General features: G+C 35.0%; 2 protein-coding genes across 6 annotated transcripts; one reads left to right on the plus strand and one right to left on the minus strand.

Moving 5' to 3' along the window:
• Positions 1–2,003: 2,003 nt before the first annotated feature.
• On the plus strand, positions 2,004–8,664 carry LOC120067358 (kinesin-like protein KIN-13A). 3 transcript variants are annotated; one of them, XM_039018931.1, is made up of 14 exons: positions 2,004–2,237; positions 2,328–2,404; positions 2,541–2,785; positions 3,251–3,472; positions 3,974–4,165; positions 4,294–4,398; positions 4,513–4,590; positions 4,690–4,771; positions 4,925–5,087; positions 5,744–6,073; positions 6,438–6,656; positions 6,742–7,345; positions 7,512–7,577; positions 8,311–8,664. In XM_039018931.1, the coding sequence occupies exons 3-14, from the start codon at positions 2,594–2,596 to the stop codon at positions 8,491–8,493; spliced, it is 2,436 nt and encodes an 811-aa protein (XP_038874859.1). In that variant the 5' UTR covers positions 2,004–2,237; positions 2,328–2,404; positions 2,541–2,593; the 3' UTR covers positions 8,494–8,664. The 3 variants fall into 3 exon arrangements, with proteins under 3 accessions (XP_038874859.1, XP_038874860.1, XP_038874861.1); XM_039018932.1 differs by having other exon boundaries at positions 2,554–2,785; XM_039018933.1 differs by lacking the exons at positions 2,004–2,237; positions 2,328–2,404; positions 2,541–2,785 and having other exon boundaries at positions 3,252–3,472; positions 3,958–4,165.
• Positions 8,665–9,962: 1,298 nt separating this feature from the next.
• LOC120067359 (ubiquitin-like-specific protease ESD4) lies at positions 9,963–16,804 on the minus strand. Of its 3 annotated transcripts, XM_039018934.1 has the most exons (9): positions 15,481–16,802; positions 15,308–15,384; positions 15,131–15,224; positions 14,926–15,024; positions 13,868–13,957; positions 13,644–13,763; positions 10,897–11,000; positions 10,700–10,772; positions 9,963–10,476 (listed from the first exon to the last, which is right to left on the minus strand). In XM_039018934.1, the coding sequence occupies exons 1-9, from the start codon at positions 16,264–16,266 to the stop codon at positions 10,414–10,416; spliced, it is 1,506 nt and encodes a 501-aa protein (XP_038874862.1). In that variant the 5' UTR covers positions 16,267–16,802; the 3' UTR covers positions 9,963–10,413. The 3 variants fall into 3 exon arrangements, with proteins under 3 accessions (XP_038874862.1, XP_038874863.1, XP_038874864.1); XM_039018935.1 differs by lacking the exon at positions 10,700–10,772 and having other exon boundaries at positions 15,481–16,804; XM_039018936.1 differs by lacking the exons at positions 9,963–10,476; positions 10,700–10,772; positions 10,897–11,000 and adding an exon at positions 11,007–13,558 and having other exon boundaries at positions 15,481–16,804.
• Between the last annotated feature and the right edge of the window lie 327 nt (positions 16,805–17,131).

Below are 17,131 nucleotides of genomic sequence, written 5' to 3' on the forward strand. Positions count from 1 at the left end.
AATTAAAAGGGTTGGAAGTTTAAATTTTGAATAACGTTAAATAATTTTGATGTGAACAAAAATGATCATATATAAGAAATATTATTCAGCAAAAGCGCTACAATTTATTTTATTCATAATATTCATTGGAATACCTTTTAATAATCATGAGATACAAATTCGAGATAATTTTGTAATTATTGTTTTTTTTCAAATATCTATAAATTAAAATTTAACAGTTATATTGGGGTGGCTTTTTCGAATAAATAGGTTAGAAAGGGGACAAAACGAGTTAAATGAGAATGCAGAGAGGAGGTGGAGTTTCTGAGCTGTAGCAGCAGAAAAAGTGTCATAAATGCGTGCGTGTCTATGTATGCCATTGGGCCCTTTCTTCGTTTCAAACCCCATTTTCCAATCAATTCTTCTAAATCACGTGCCCATTGCTCTCCCAAATTATCGTCGTATTAAATTTTCATTGACATGTTGATGTTAATCGTGAAAATATGATATGAATAATAATTTTATATGATAATTATTTTAAATAAAAAAACTATTAGAAATATTTTCAAATGTAATAAAGTGTCATTGTCTATCAATGATAGACATTAGATACTGATATATGCCTATCAATGTCTACTACTATCTATCACAGATAAACTGTGACATTTTGGAATATTTGTAAATAAGTTAGCCTATTTTTCTAGATTTAAAAATAGCTCATTTTTTCATGTTATTTGGAAAGGGTAGAGTATTTATTTATTGACTTTTTTTTTTCTTTTTAAATTTTTATAATATTTTCAAAGATATATGGGACATTGACATTTTAAACTCTTTTATGTGTCCAATTTTTATTCAAATTATTGTGTAAGTTTCTTTTAAGTTTAGAGAGATTCATATGTACCACCATTAACAAACCATTTTAATCGAAAACTCTCCACTAGAAATTTTGATTGAGAGTTCCATTGATACCTCATCAAAATTAAAATTTATCTCAAACCAATCAATGATGCATATTGAATTCAGCCTATCAAATTACTCAAAATTCAAATTAACACACATCGAAATTTAAAATGTCGATGTTGATAAAAATGTTGAGGTCACAATTTCATGAAAATGTCAGAAATATTAATATAATATCATCGATAAATATTTTAGGAGACAACAAATTATTAAAGAAATTATTTAAACAAGCAAATAAACTTAAACAAGTTAAATTTTCTATTGTTTATATTATATTTACATTAATGATATTTGGTAGTTATTTTTTTTTTTGTTAATGAATTTTTTAGGATATAATAAAAAATGTTGATTCACCCTTTATATTGATATTAGACACATAAAAATATAGAAATATTAGTACGTCGACAAAAATTCAATACCACATCACACGCGTATCTCTGCAAAAGTCAACTAGGAAAAAAGGGTGTGAAACGCAACCATAAAATGGCAAACAAATAGCTAAAGAGCATTAAAAAAAAACCCTACGAGATATATAGCCACAAAGTTATCATAGCCCTTTACAAATATTTTGTTTATTTTCATTACTTTTCAATTTGAATTCGATCATTTATAGAATAAGAAAATAAAACAATCCAACTATGTTCAAGTTGTCACATATAAAAATTTAAAAGAAAAAAGAAAAAAGAAATCAAATACAATAAAAAAACAAGGGGAAGAAAAAACTTGATTCAAATTAAGAGTGTCATTTGTCAACCAAATGTGCTCTAAAGACTAAGGGCATTTCCGTCATTCGACAAATTTGAAGCCCTCTGCCGGGGTCCGCCCGGGCAGCCCGCTCCCCGTTCCTTCATTGACGACAATGAGACGCGTTGAAATTAGTGATAATCATAAGGGTATTTAAGTCATTTAATATATAACTTAAAATAGCGGTTTAATCCATTTGAATATATATGATGAGATAATTAGAAATTATATTGATAATTTGATATAAATATAAAATTTGCCTTTTTTCGCTAATTTAATCATATAATTTCCTTAATCTTATAACAAAAGGCGTACGCTGTGGCGTTGAAGTCTTTACAATTTTCGCCAACTCATTTCTCTCGGGTTTCATTTAATCACGAAGATAAAAGAAAAGGTTGGGCAAATTTGTATATTTTCCCCCTTTCTTCCTCTCGATGAGATTAGGGTTTTGTATCATTTCTTCGATTCAGATCTGATCTCTGATTCCGATCTTTAGATTCTTCGGTTCTACAGATCTCCACCTTCAAAACCTATTCATTTCTCGGTCAATTTTGGTATGTTTTGAATGTTGGAAATGACTTGGAATTCTTCGTATAACTTTTTTTTTTTTTTTTTTTGAGTTGAATCTGGTGATTTTGTTGCAGATTCTGTGTTGGATTTGAATTTCGTATTTGAGTAATTCCTTTCATGTCCTGCTTCGAATTCAAACTTTCTTCTCACTGTGAGTATTATTTTTGTTATCGTCACTTACTTTTTGTTTGGTTAAACATGGGGGGATCGGCTGGTTGTTTTCATGTTGTTGTAGATTTTTTTTAGTGATTTTGTATACTTGATTGAATTTGTTTGTTTGGATGAAGCGTTGTTAAACAGATCTTGAAAATTGGCTCCGCAAAGACGTTCGCAGCGCCACATGGGCGGCCAGATGCAGCAGAGCAATGCTGCGGCGGCGACTGCCTTTTACGACCACGCCGGCGGTGGGACCCTGCATAATGCAGGCCCCACTAACGACGCTGGTGATGCGGTCATGGCTCGGTGGCTCCAGTCCGCTGGCTTGCAGCATCTGGCCTCTCCCTTGGCTGATCAGCGCTCCCTCCTCATGCAGGTACGCCGCTTATTATCTCCGAGGGTTTCCGTATGTTTATTTGGAATGCGACTACAAATTTGTCGCGAGAGTAATGGATCGGCCTTTTTTTCTGAGTTCTACGATATGCTGGGCGGGGGTTTCGAATATGTCTTGGTCGAAAGTACGTATTTTATGCTAGATGAGATAATGCTTATTTGGCATGAATCTGTCTTGAGTATTTACTGTAGAGGGTCATTTCTTTCTTCTTTCTTTTTCCAGCACATGCAATCTTCAACTGTTGGGGATCAAATGTGAAATTATTAATGTTTAAATGGTCCTATCGAATTTGTATTCACGTAATTTTATAGGAAGCTCAGTTTGATTTGTGGCATAGTTCTGCGTTTTTATTTTTTTGTTGTTGTTGTTCAGTTGATGTTGTACCTGGTTTTAGTTGTTGTTTATGCCATGGCAATTGAATTTCCTCTTCCATTCCAATTGGCTTAGAGTTATGGAGCACAATCTGCCGAAGAGAAACAGAGGCTTTTAAAACTGATGAGAAACCTGAATTTTGGTGGGGAATCTGGATCTGAACCACATACACCTACTGCCCAAGCTTCCGGAGTACTGGGTGCAATGGATGGCTATTACTCTCCAGAATTTAAGGGAGATTTTGGTGCTGGACTTTTGGATCTCCATGCTATGGATGATACCGAGCTTTTATCTGAGGTATGCTGGGTTTTCACTTTTTATGGGCGAGAGATTCTTAAAGTTTGATTATATATCTAAAAGTTGTAGTAATTCCTGGAGGCAGATGTTAGATGGTTTCCTATTAGGCATTGGGACGTAACAATCTATCTAGTTGCCTGATATTTTGGGAAAAGAACCATGGGTTGTTGACATGATTGCATTTTTTATTTTCTTTGGGGATTTTCTATTGATGCGGTTGATTCAGGGAGGAGGGAGAGGGTGGGGGTCTAGGGAGATTTAAAATAAAAAGAGATGTTTCTTTACCAACTTAAGAACTACTCATCTTTCCTTTCATTTGAACATTTTAATTTCATGTTTTTTAGCATTATGGTATCTGCTTAAAATTTATCTACCAGTCCATTGCCCTATGAATATTGCATGAAAAGTCACATAGTTATCCTTTTTTGTGCTTGTTAATTCTTTTTCCATCCTTATTTTTTATTTTCGGATTTCCTTTTTAATAGATTTTTTTCCCACCAGCACGTTATCTCAGAACCGTTCGAGCCGTCACCATTCATTCCTAGTGGTACTAGAGCATTTGAGGATGAATTTAATATAGCTAGTAACAGGCAGCAAAGAAGCCAAGCTGACGAAGATCCCGTGGCTGTGTTACCTGTGATTGAAAAAGAGAACGTTGCTAGAGAAAATAATGTGGCTAAAATCAAAGTTGTGGTAAGCTTCTTATGGGATCATCTAATTGATCACTTGTTTCTTTGATTGACATTGGTATTCTAGTATCAACTGGCATATATTTTCATATATTGTTCTTTTTTCTTAATACATGTAATGTACCATCTTAGGTGCGAAAGAGACCATTAAACAAGAAGGAGCTTGCTCGTAAGGAGGATGATATTGTATCAGTATGCGACAACGCTTCTTTGACCGTTCATGAACCAAAACTAAAGGTTCCTTTACTTTTATCTCAGAACTTTGATGTATGATGTTAGCTTAATTGTTTGATGTGGCTGTTGTTTGACTTGATCATTGTTTCTTTTCTCGCATACTTTAAATTGAGATAGGTGGACTTAACTGCATATGTGGAGAAGCATGAATTCTGCTTTGATGCAGTTCTTGATGAGTATGTTACCAATGATGAGGTAACCGTTGTATATTCCTTTTTCCACTGGTGTAAAATAATTAGAGTCGTTAAATGGTTTCATAGAATCTAGTTTGATTGACGTGCATTCTTTTTGTAGGTTTATAGGGTTACCGTGCAACCAATTATTCCCATCATCTTTGAACGGACAAAGGCTACATGTTTTGCTTATGGCCAAACAGGTATGCAATAAATCTGATCAAGTTCTTGCTCGCTTGCCTTCATGGATATTGTGGCTTCTCCTATTGCTAATGATATTGTATCTACTCTTTTTTTCTCCTTATAAGATGCCATTAGTATCGTGAAGTTGATATAAGTTTTTGGTATTTGAATAGGCAGTGGCAAGACGTTTACAATGCAGCCATTACCTCTTAGAGCTGCTGAAGACCTTGTTAGATTGTTACATCAGCCGGTTTATCGTAATCAGAGATTCAAGTTGTGGCTTAGCTTTTTTGAGATATATGGTGGAAAATTGTTTGATCTACTCAGTGACAGAAAGTAAGTTTTTAATTTTATTCTCTCTCTCTCTCTGGAATTGTCTAGAGGAAAAAAGAGTTACTATTGTTATAGGGACAGCAAATTCCATTCATCCACAGTGAGATTGTATTATGTATATCATATTTATATTCATGGGCATCTAGGTTAGTTTATGCAGACCTCAACAATCTTAGGATATATGGGTTTTATTAACTTTTTGTTGGTTTGATTATAAATTTAATCCTGATTTTTTGTTAATTTAATATTTTGGTCCTGGTAGTTTTTGTCCTTGTACTTACGTCATCGATTATCCAATTTAACTATAATTGAACTTGGGATGATGTCAGGACGAAGCAAACATAGTTTTACTGCGAGTTCATATTGACATGCAGTTGCATAATAAATCGAAGGCTCTACACATAACTTGCATGTGATGTGATATTAACTTTTGGGCACAGTTTGGTTGTATATATAATGTTTGTGACCAAATTGGTACGTTGACCAACCAAAATGAAGTAGATGAAAATACAGATAATAACATTGAAAGTAGTAACGTGCATTTTCTTCCCCTTTCAAGAGTCCAATTCCTTAATTGAACGATATTTTTGTATATTTCATGCATTTCTTCTTTTTCCATGCATGCACATCCTCAAGATGACTTTATTTTTCTGTAATAGGAAGCTTTGCATGAGAGAAGATGGGCGGCAGCAGGTTTGTATTGTTGGACTTCAAGAATTTGAAGTGTCCGATGTACAAATTGTCAAAGAATATATCGAGAAGGGAAATGCTGCTAGGAGTACAGGTTCCACTGGTGCCAATGAGGAGTCTTCAAGGTCACATGCTATATTGCAACTTGCTGTTAAGAAACATCCTGAAGTAAAGGAATCCAGAAGGAACAATGACGGAAATGAGTTGAAAAGTGGGAAGCTTGTTGGGAAAATCTCTTTTATTGATTTGGCTGGTAGCGAAAGAGGTGCTGATACGACTGATAATGACCGTCAGACAAGGTATGCCAGATGTTTTAGATCTTTGGTCTTATGTTTCTTGTTAAGGTTCTTTATTCACAGTTGTAAAATATGTCACCCATCAATGAGTTTGGCGAGCCTGTCACTGTCTGCCTGATCGTATTGAGTGTACGATCTTGGTTAATTATTTTAGTTTTTAATGCATCTACTAAGAATTTTATTTGGTAGCTTGTCACTTGTAGCCAGTCTTAAGTTCTTGTGTTTCTGTCCAAAATGCTGCTCGATATATTTTCTGATACTTATTTACATATTCTGTCATAAAAATTTTTATTCCTGTCAACTAAATTTGTACCCTGATTTAATTTTGCTGCAATTTGTCTATTTTGTTTTGCTGGAACCTTTGCAGGATTGAAGGAGCAGAAATCAACAAAAGTCTTCTGGCTTTGAAGGAATGCATTCGGGCCTTGGACAATGATCAGATTCATATACCCTTCCGTGGAAGCAAACTCACAGAAGTGCTCCGTGATTCTTTTGTTGGCAACTCGAGAACTGTTATGATATCCTGCATTTCTCCGAATGCTGGTTCATGTGAACATACTCTCAACACTTTGAGATATGCTGACCGGTATGTTTTTTGACATCTTAGGCTTTACATCACCCAGAAATTTAGCAACATATTCAACTTATTAGTTGCTATCAAATAACATCAGGGTCAAAAGTTTGTCCAAAAGTGGAAATGCAAAAAAGGATCCGGCTGTTAGTTCCAGTGTACCAACAGCTAGAGATGTTTCTTCAGCCCCTTCTATTCCAATTCCAACTGAAGCAGAAGATATGAATATGCTGCGCCAAGAGGTGAAATTAGGGGAATTGGGCAGAAGAGTTGCAGAGAAAGAGAGTTTCTCCTCTTCCAACTTTGACATGCCAACTACTGCTTTGCCATTAAGCAATAGCTTTCATGCACGAGAAGAGAAAAGTGCAGGCATAACTGTAACTTCTGCATCATTTGACAAGGAGCCACCTGAAGTGAGGAACGCTCATAGTGATCCGACGGGTCGAAAGATTCCTATGTATTCCCACAACTTAAATGATATGGAGGAGAAGGTGCAAAAGGTATCACCACCCCGAAGAAAATCAACCAGAGATGAAAAATCAGAAAAATTGGGGAGCTGGCAGAAGAAAGATGGTGCTGTGCCTGATGTCTCAACTGCAAGCTCGAGGCAGTATGGTTCAGGAATATCTAATGCAAATGATATTGGATCCAGAAAGTCTGAACCTGAGCCGTCTCCTGATGGGAATATTAATGCAATACTGGAGGTTCGCTACTTTTAACATCCAATTGCGTTATCTTTTATTTTCCCGGTTATGCAGTATATTCAGTTACCAGGGAAGCAGCTTAATTTTTCACCATATCAGAGAATAATTGCACTAATTCTCCCACCAGTTCAGTGGTTTTCTTGACGTGTCGTCAACCTTGTTGCAGGAAGAAGAGGCGTTAATTGCTGCTCATCGAAAAGAAATTGAGGACACCATGGAGATAGTGCGTGAAGTAAGCCAGAAGTTCCAATCTCTTATTACAAATACTTATAGTTAAAATTTGATTCATTATAGATTCTTTTTACTTCTGATTGTCCAAGTTGACTGTTACCCTTCTGATTCTTTTCCTAGAAAAACCTAAAAGCCCTAGAAAAAGCCAAAAGCCTTTGTTATCTATTTTCTTTTTCAACATGAAAGTAGGGAACTTTCAAATTTGTATAATAGTTGTTCTCGACTCATTTGAGTTTTAAGAGGCAAACATTTGATACAGAATTGAATTGTCTCCTCATAAGGCATGACCATTCAATTTTTTTGCCAAATGCTATCATTAAGCTATGGCAATGTCCAATATGCCCCTTGTTTCTTTTTATGCAAAAAGAGGTCTGATATGTTAGGGACTTAAACCCAAGAAGTAAAATTTAGGACCCTATTAGACCCTTTAAACTTTAGAAACCTAGCAGACACAATCGAAAGATGATGACCTTTTAAGACACGTTCTAACCTAATAGAAAATTTTGCTTCAGGATTTATTAAACACAATACTAAATATTCAGACAACTTAGGAAGTCGAAAGATTAAAAACTTGTACATTATGTATTCTATTATTCTTGAGAAAGTGAGCCAACTGAAAAACGTATTTGAAACCAACTGAACCACCAACTTGTTTAAATCAAGTTTGTTGGTCTTCTTTTTGTAGTTGGTGGGGTCAATGTTTAATTAATGGTGGAGTGGTTGTTGATTGTCAGGAAATGAAACTGTTGGCAGAAGTGGACCAACCTGGAAGCCACATTGAAAACTACGTGACTCAGTTGAGTTTTGTGCTGTCTCGGAAGGCCGCGGGTTTGGTTAGTCTTCAAGCACGCCTTGCAAGGTTCCAGCATAGACTTAAAGAACAAGAAATACTGAGCCGAAAAAGAGTACCGCGTTAGAAAGGGGGTGAGTTTGTTTTCATGTCTTCAACTCCTCCTCAGCTGTATCCTCCTTGCTTCCTTCTTCTCATCTCTTCCATATTACATAATATCATTAATCAATTGATTTGTACATTTCGAGCTTGAAAAATAGATTGGAATTGAATTTGCTTGTTTTCTCTCTTGCCCTGACCTGTGAACACTTTCACATTTATACTTCCAAGCTTCTAACAACCTTAAGCATGAGGTACATAATTATAATTATAATTATAATGTTATGTATAATTGTAATATGATAAACGATGGAATACCATTGTTTTCGTTGTTTGGTATCATTTGTGATCCATCCTAGTTTGGCAGGTGCGACCAGCCCGTCTAAAAAGTGAAGGCCCAAGTTTGACCTAGGCCTATGTCCAAGGGCTTTAAGCATCGACTGGATTTGGATTGGGTTGGCCCAACCTTTGAGTTTGGCTCTTTGGATCAAAGTTTGAGTTGAGTTTGGACTAGTCCATTGAATATTAATTTTTTAATTATTTTAAAATACATTATCTTTTAGACTTTTTAAATTAAAATTTATTAAATTTATATTATATTATATTTATTTTATGTTTTTATTATTTTTTTAGATAAAATTATTGATATTATAAGGTTTTATTTAGTGTTTAAGTATGGTCAAACCCTTATCCAATCTAAAGAATAAATTGGTTGGACTGGACCAGTCAAACGTTGATTTTGGATTGAATTTGGATCAAGTCTAGACTGAGCTTGGATCAGCCTTTGGGCTTTGGTCTCAAATTAAGGGGCTTTTGAACCAAGATTTTTCTTTTTCACAGACGATTTTTCCTTTTTGGAAAATTTTAGGGGGCTTTAGGAAGGAAGAAAATCTCATATTGACGAACCTATCCTTGAGAGCTCTGTTCATAGGGCCTTTCGAAAATTGAAAATGTTATGTTATAGATACAATCATATTTTGGAAAATGTAAAATACAAAGCAGCTAATAAAGGGGAGCGGTGTTATGTATAATTCTTCTTTTTGAAGACATTTTTTAAAGTAGCATAAAAGAGCAATCAAATATATCTATTCTTCTATCTATAAAAGCTCGGTTCACAGGCCTGCCTTTCTTCCCTTTCTTTTTTGAAACACATGTGACTTTAAACCTTGGTACACTCATTTTATACTTTTAATCTCTTTCAATGAAATGCAGTTATCCTCATAAGCATAGCTTGAGTTATTAAAAAAAAAAAAAAAACACAAGGCGTGGCGAGGCTACTCCTTTTGGATGGGAATTCAAATCTTTCATACCTTCATCATAAATAAATAAATAACAATAATAATAATTAATTAGAGTGATGACCTGTATATATTATTCATCTCTAGAAACCAGTATATTCATTTAGATTCTAAATCTTCCAAAAAAAAAAAAAAAAAAGAAAGAGAAAGAAAGGAAAAAAAAAAAAAAGGTACGATGTCTTAGTCTTACGACCAAGCATTGAAAAAAAAAGCCTTGCTTCAAGGAGCGGCCAGCCGTATCAATCTAAGGTTACTCTCTGATCTTTACAAAGTTACAAACATTCATCAAACTCAATACAAGGATAAAGAAAAAAACGGATAAATAATGATTAAAAAAAAGTTCGAAATAAATCACTAAACCATTTGTGTCGGGAAGGGTGTATTCAGATGACTTATCTTACGAAATATACATGGTTCAGCACATTATTGGGTCTTGAAAGTGGAAGTTCTGCCCGTATAATTACTGTAGAAGAAGTGCACTTTCTTCTGGAGTAATGTACTCAAAACCAATCCAAAACGTACAATTTTAGAGCCGCTGCCACTCGAAAAGTGCAAAAAAGAATCTCAGATCTATAATGCCAACATGAAGAAAATTTCGAGCAATTGCGTGTATGGTTGAGCAGGTTACTCAGCCGCTTTCGTGTGCGTAATCAGTTAGCTCTCAATTTCAAAATTTCCTTGGCTGTTCTAAGTCGGAAGTAAGGCATGTGTTCCTACAAAGAAAGGAAGTACAATCATGAAATATCAACTTTTACACTCATCAGAAGAAAACATTCCGTTATGATATTTTGTTGAAAAGGGTAAAAAAAAAAGTTTGATCAAATCCATGAAATAGACGCCAATGTGCTCATCATTGAAATAAAAGTCAATGAGGGGTTTCCTCAAAATAAACGGACTTTGAATGCATCAGAGACGTAAACTTTCAACAATCTTTACCTGCTTGAAACAGAGATTCAAACCTCTACTATAAAAATCAGCATACTTGATCATAAACATGCCACAATCAAACCTGTTTCATTAGCTTGAATTACTTTATTATCAATGGTTTCTACAGAACTGTTTTTCAGAATAATATGTAAATAAAAGATGAGAAAGAAATATAAGTTTAAAAGGTGCTTGTGTAAGCAACAAACCCATTTTCTTGCTCGGGAAGGTCTTCAACAAATTCTTGTGCCCAAGAACTTACATCAATATCTTTTCCACTCTTGTCCTTCACCTCATCTACAAAATATCTCGCCTGGGTACATAGGGATCAAAATTATAACATGGCTTGCATAGGATAATCAAAGAGATCTTATAGACCCCCTTCTTTTGTACTACCACGTCATAAGAATAAAATAAATGAAAGTCATTTTCTTAAGAAAAATAATAATTGTGAATGTAAGTCAGCTAGAGTTCAACAAAATTTCCGGTCTTCCTTTTTTTTTTAAAGAAACAATAAGTAAAATATCTTATAATGGAAAAACTTGACATTATAACATTTAAATATCAGCCAACTCTTATAACAAGAGTTAGTTCAACAATCACAGAAATCGAACAAAGCTTAGATCATGGGAAGGTAAAATCAAACCTAGACCAATTATGTAAACATTAGATTCTGTCATGTATATCGGATTACAACAGGATGAAATAGTACATCCAGTGTTTTATAAGGTGCAAGGTACCTTAATCATTTAAAAGCTTCTTCCAGTCTAAGCAATAGATGCAAAGAAAGGCATTAGCCCAAGTAATGACGCACATAACTTATGTAATAATAATAATAATAATAAAATAATCATCAGTAGAAAATGATTACAAGAAAAAAGAAACGTTCTCAGGGATATGCAAAATAAATGCAAGAGCTATAGTCCCAAATAATAGTTAAAAAAGATGTTAGAAAGTGAGGAGGGTATTAGAAAGCTAAAACTATAGTCCCCATCAGGACAAACTAAAATACATCTGTCTGTCACATGCCTGCCTCCCTAGCAATAGGCAGGGTGCCAAATGTACATCTAATGGGGTGTTTAGACATTGAGTTGAGATGTGGAGTCTAGGGTTAATATATTGGAGTTTGTAAGTTTGTGTTTGGAGTGCAGAGTTTTAAGATAGAATTCCTCCATATATGTACAAAATAGAGAAAGAGAACATGAAGTTCTCGATAAATGTGCAAACTTTACTAGTCAACACTATTGAAGCTAGGTTGTTTAACATGAACTTATGAAGTTGCTAGGCCAAACACCACCCTAAATGTTTATCATAATTGCAGCAGTGCTCAAAGCAATGAAGATAGAGATGTGTCATGAGTGCAAAGAAATAAGATTTGTGGCAACGACAACAGAAATGGTAAATTGGAGTGCAGGGATGGATGGTATGACTTGAAATGAAATTACAGAAAAGTTGGAGAGAAAAACTTTAGAGAGAGAGATGTAAGATAGGAAAAGAAAAGTTATAGATAGAGAAGTTGCAAAGTAAGAAGAATTTTATAAAGAGATACACCGCGGGGGGAGGTATGTTTGAGAGAGAGAATGTGTTAAAGAGACAAATACAAGTTAGAGAGAGAGAGAGAGAGAAAAAAAATAGAGAAGATGACTATGGTAGAGTGTCAAGAAGTCAAAAGGTAAGCAATTTTTAAAAACAGTAGCCTATCTTTAAAATTTGTCTTTTTTAGATTTCAAATTTTATTTTAAATCCCAATATTTAGAAACTGAAAACTACATAGATCATCAAATACCCTTCTTTTAAAATGAAAAGGCAAAACTTAAAATCTGAAAATGAAATAGTTACTAACCAACATCCACTTACCAAAACTTTTAAATCCCATGACTTCAAGCCATTCAAATCCCATGGCAATTAACATATATCTCATATCAAAGGTTGAAATTGCGACCAAACTAAGAAATAGGAATATATGCTTGTTAAGAACCAAATAAAAAACCGAACTAAACTAGTTAACGTTGGTCAAATCTTCTCTCACCAATCCAGAAATCAACTATGTCTAAATTCACTACGGAAAAATGTGGCACTGGAATGCAGAATCATATTCTGGAGGCCCTGTACCTAATTGTTCTCTCTGATGCCAATATCTCCTGACAACATCAAAACCACATGCAAGTTCCCCGTAATCAACTGTATCGAAACTGAATTAATTTGATCGTTGTTCAGCGACCACTGTCTTATTGATTCCCTCCATACTGGCCATTCCAATTTTACTATCACTTTCTGAAAAATGTAATAAATCCTCCTCACTACATATCACACAACCACTATCAACCTTATGATATGAATTGTCAAGGAGTTCAACTTATTATTCATATTTAATTTAATAATTTTGATCCAATCTTATTGTAGTCAATATTTCCTTTTTAAAGCTTATTAAGCAGAGTTCTTTTTTCTCTACTATGATTGATGATGTGGTATTTAGGTTTAGTTGGGAGGCTATCTAAAGCCTTGTCAATGGGTTGTACATATTAGATTATGATAAGTTGAATAGTTTTTTTCTTTCAAGTTGGGTTGAAAGCTTCATGACCCTTTTGCAATTCATGTCTCGAATTGCATGCTAGCTACTTCATCTGGTGGAGTGTTCAACTCTTAGATCAAGAAACTTATTCTTCATCTCAAGAGCTTAGGTCTTAAGACACTCTGACTAACTTAAACCTTAGGATTGAGATTGAATCAATTTGAAAGTTTTAGTATTAGTGTTTGAGAATTAGGGAATCCTATATCCAAAGAGTTCCTAATACTAAGTCACTAGGATTTTCATATCATAAATCCTTAATACATGACCAATCCATATAGCAAGTGTGCTCTAGATGTGAACTGCAATGAAACAACTACCATAGTAAGAAGTTCAGAAATCATACAAATGAAACAATGAATTGCAAAGAGAGAAGACAAAGCATACCAGTGTTTTCAAAACATGAGAATCCATTCCCTTGAGAGAATCAAGATACTGAAACTTCTTCTCTTTCTTGTTGATTACTGCTAGGCACCAGTGTATTTCTCTATGGATGGGGACAAATATCTATAAAAGTAATTAAATTGGATCAGCGAAAATTGAACTAATATTGTACCATCGATGGTAATTGATTAGATGAATAATAGAATTTAGAGGAGGCAGAGTATTACTTTATCACAATCTATGAGTTCATATTTCAACTTTCTTTGACTGGTCCATCTTCGAACAGATCTGTAATCGTAGCCATTCCTTCCATTTAACTGTTAGAAATGTTAAAAGAAAGAAAAAACCAAGCTCAAGTCAGATCATCACTAGTGACACATATAAAAATCTTCTTTTATAAGACCACACTTCAACTAAGTTGGAAAAAAAAAATTGCTCATGTGGATGAACAGAAATGTATGAGGGAGAAATATAAAAAGGACGATAACACATGTGGAGGAGGCATCGACTACTATTTATTGCATCCAGAAAACATTCTCATAAAAGCATACTTGTTTCCATACCAATATTCACTCAAAATCAGTTTTAGGCATGAACTGACACTGACTAAACTTTCATAGAGAAATAATGATAGAATACAAGAGTGAACAAATATAGAGCCCACAAACGAGGTAAACTAAAGAAAAGGTCTCCAATCAAGAAAAAAGGAAGATACCGACAAAGTTATACATACAGAGGAAAGTCAAACAGCTTAATTTTACTATCATCCACTATTATAAAATTCAGAAATGTACCTAACTAAAACCCCACCATCTCAAGGTAAATTAGTACTTGGTGCAAAAAGTGGTGAGTGGACATAGCAAATGTATGGATGGTATTGATAGACCCCAAGTCACGAAAGCTTATTCATGTAAGAAAGGGTAGAAGGTGGGACCAAGCGATGCAATCCGTTAGGAATGAGGATTGTTATGCAACCAGGTGGGTGTATGCTGTGACTTTGTGGGGTCCATGATGATTTGTTCAGTTAGAAGTTTTTTGTGAAGGCCTCTTACAGAGGCCTTATAAGGTGGCTTTCGAAGAGAGGAGAGAGATCTTTTTGGATATTATCTACATTTTAGCTCTTGAGGGCGGGAGAGCTCTACAAACTCCCTTGGCATTGCCAAAATAATGACAAACAAACAGAGGCTTATCTTATAACAAACATTATTAACTGTCGAATAAATTACCTATTTTTTATTTTTTATTTTTTTAAAATGAAGTGGAAAATGGAGTAAGGCTAACCAACCTTTTTATAGAAGAAGGTATTAAAGAAATGACATTTCAGATACTTCTCTGGCTCCCTTCTTTCTCTTTCTTTCAGCAACTCAAGATACAAATTAATCACCTACAAACAATAAATACAACAATTATGAAGATCCGTTTAAAGAATAGAAAATTTCAGTGAAAATTGTCAACCACCGGACACTATTTCTTCTAATCTTCAAATATACCTCATCATTTAACCAAGCAGCTGGTCTCAGACACTGGAAAGTTTCCCCAGTAATCTCAATATTTGAATTCTCATGAGCAACCAAAACCCTTCTCCTGGATAAATATATCGGAAAAGTAAATGTCAAACTAAGAACAAAATGCAGTTCATGAAAGATTGCGAGTATATCATACAGTACCGGTTAGAAGAGAGCGCCTGTTCGACCTCGGCTTCCTCCTCCTTAGTAAGAGGCGTAAAAAGTTCCCGCGGAATCACCTGGAAACAATGAATACGTTCTCATAAGCATAAAAATGGTGAAATTTCATCCTCCAGAACATAATTAATCTATCTCTGCAAGGATGAGGAACTTACATCAAGAGGCTTCTTCTTTGGAGTTAGCGATTGAAGAATTGACCGACGCTTCTCATTCAACTCGATTTCAAAATCCAAGCTTTTCAATCTTGATGTTCGCTTCTCCACACTCTGAAGCAACTTTTTGTAAGCAGAAACACTGGACAAATCCCGGTCCAGTGACAAAGCACCAAGCATTTTCTCAGCGTTTTCAACTTTTGAATTGTCATTTGTTAAATCTACAATTACCAAAGACGACGATGGCTGATGAACATTCATCACCTTCTCATCCAATTCCTCCACTGTATCAACCTCACGAGGCCTCTGGTCCTGCTTATCATCTTCAACCACCTCAACATCGTCTTCGCTCTTCGAATCTCCAGAAGCGTTTCTTTCAGTTTGCGAGTCTGAATCCAATTCAATGACATCCTTCGGAAAGGACCGCAATGAACCAATTGCACGACTCTTCGCAATCTGGTAATTGTGCGACAAGATATTCCCCACCTCGTCTTGTTCGGACAACTCACTATTTTTAGACTCCCAAAACCTATGGAAGCTCCTCGAGAGCCCAAATTTGAACAATCTGCAAGGACCATGGACTTCTCGACGCAATTGCGAAGTTTCTTCAGGGTACCGGGAGAGCCTAGCCACTGTAGAGTTCGATGAAACAACTGGCCGATCCGAAGACATAGTAGAAAATTTAGGTTTCTTGGAGACGTGAAAATCCGGTGATCTCAAAGATGAATACGAACGATTAAGACTCAAACACTCGTCGTCGCGCTTCCGGTTGCTAGTTCGGGCGCCCATTAGTAAGCAACGGAAATTGAAACGAAACCCCTACAACATCTCATCGCATCAAACGAAACCCATTTCAAATAAAATTCAGAAAAAAAAAAAGTTTAGAAAAACTAGGGTTTTAGCGAAGACGGCAAAACCCTAAACGTCAAGGATTGAAAACGAACTGAAATGAAGCCATGGAAGCAAATTGAGGTTGAAACGCCGGAACTTTACGAAAGGGATCGAAGAAAAGGAGAAATGAGAAAGGGAAAGCAGCAGAGAAGAGAGTGAAAGGAAAAGCAGCTGAGAAGAGAGTGAAATCGGAAGAAAAAAGGGAATTGGAAGGAAATTGAGAGAGATGGCAGAAATTGGAATCGGAATCTGTAGTTCGGAAGAGGAGATTACAGAGTTGGATTTGGAGAAGAAGAGAATGACGTTTGAAGAATCTGCAAAACTGAGAATGGAAAATCGCGTTTCTGATGTAGTTTTTGTTTCTGTTTGTGTGTTTCGGAGATAGTTTTAGACGGTCACTTCGGTTCTTGCTGTTGGCCAAGTGTCCCTTTGAATTAAAGCGGGGTTTTTTCCTTCCACTTTTAAAATTTTGTTATCTTCCATCAATTTTTTCTTTTTTTACAAACTAAACTTTAAAAAAAAATTATGAATGCAAGGATTGAAGTTTCTTGTGGACGAAGAGGATGAAGGAGTGCATGTCAATTAACCTAAAGCTATTTTGGTGGATTTTTTTTTTTTTTTATTTAAAAGAGTTTTGGAAATGACTAGATGAATATCAAACAATCGACTTATGGAATGTTTGAATGATCAATTTAGTTACCTCGAAACTAAATTGATTTTGAGATTTTTCTTCCGATTAAAAAAAAATTATGAATGCAAGGAT

This window comes from Benincasa hispida, chromosome 12 (assembly GCF_009727055.1).
Source record: "Benincasa hispida cultivar B227 chromosome 12, ASM972705v1, whole genome shotgun sequence".
Taxonomy (NCBI): Eukaryota; Viridiplantae; Streptophyta; class Magnoliopsida; order Cucurbitales; family Cucurbitaceae; genus Benincasa; species Benincasa hispida.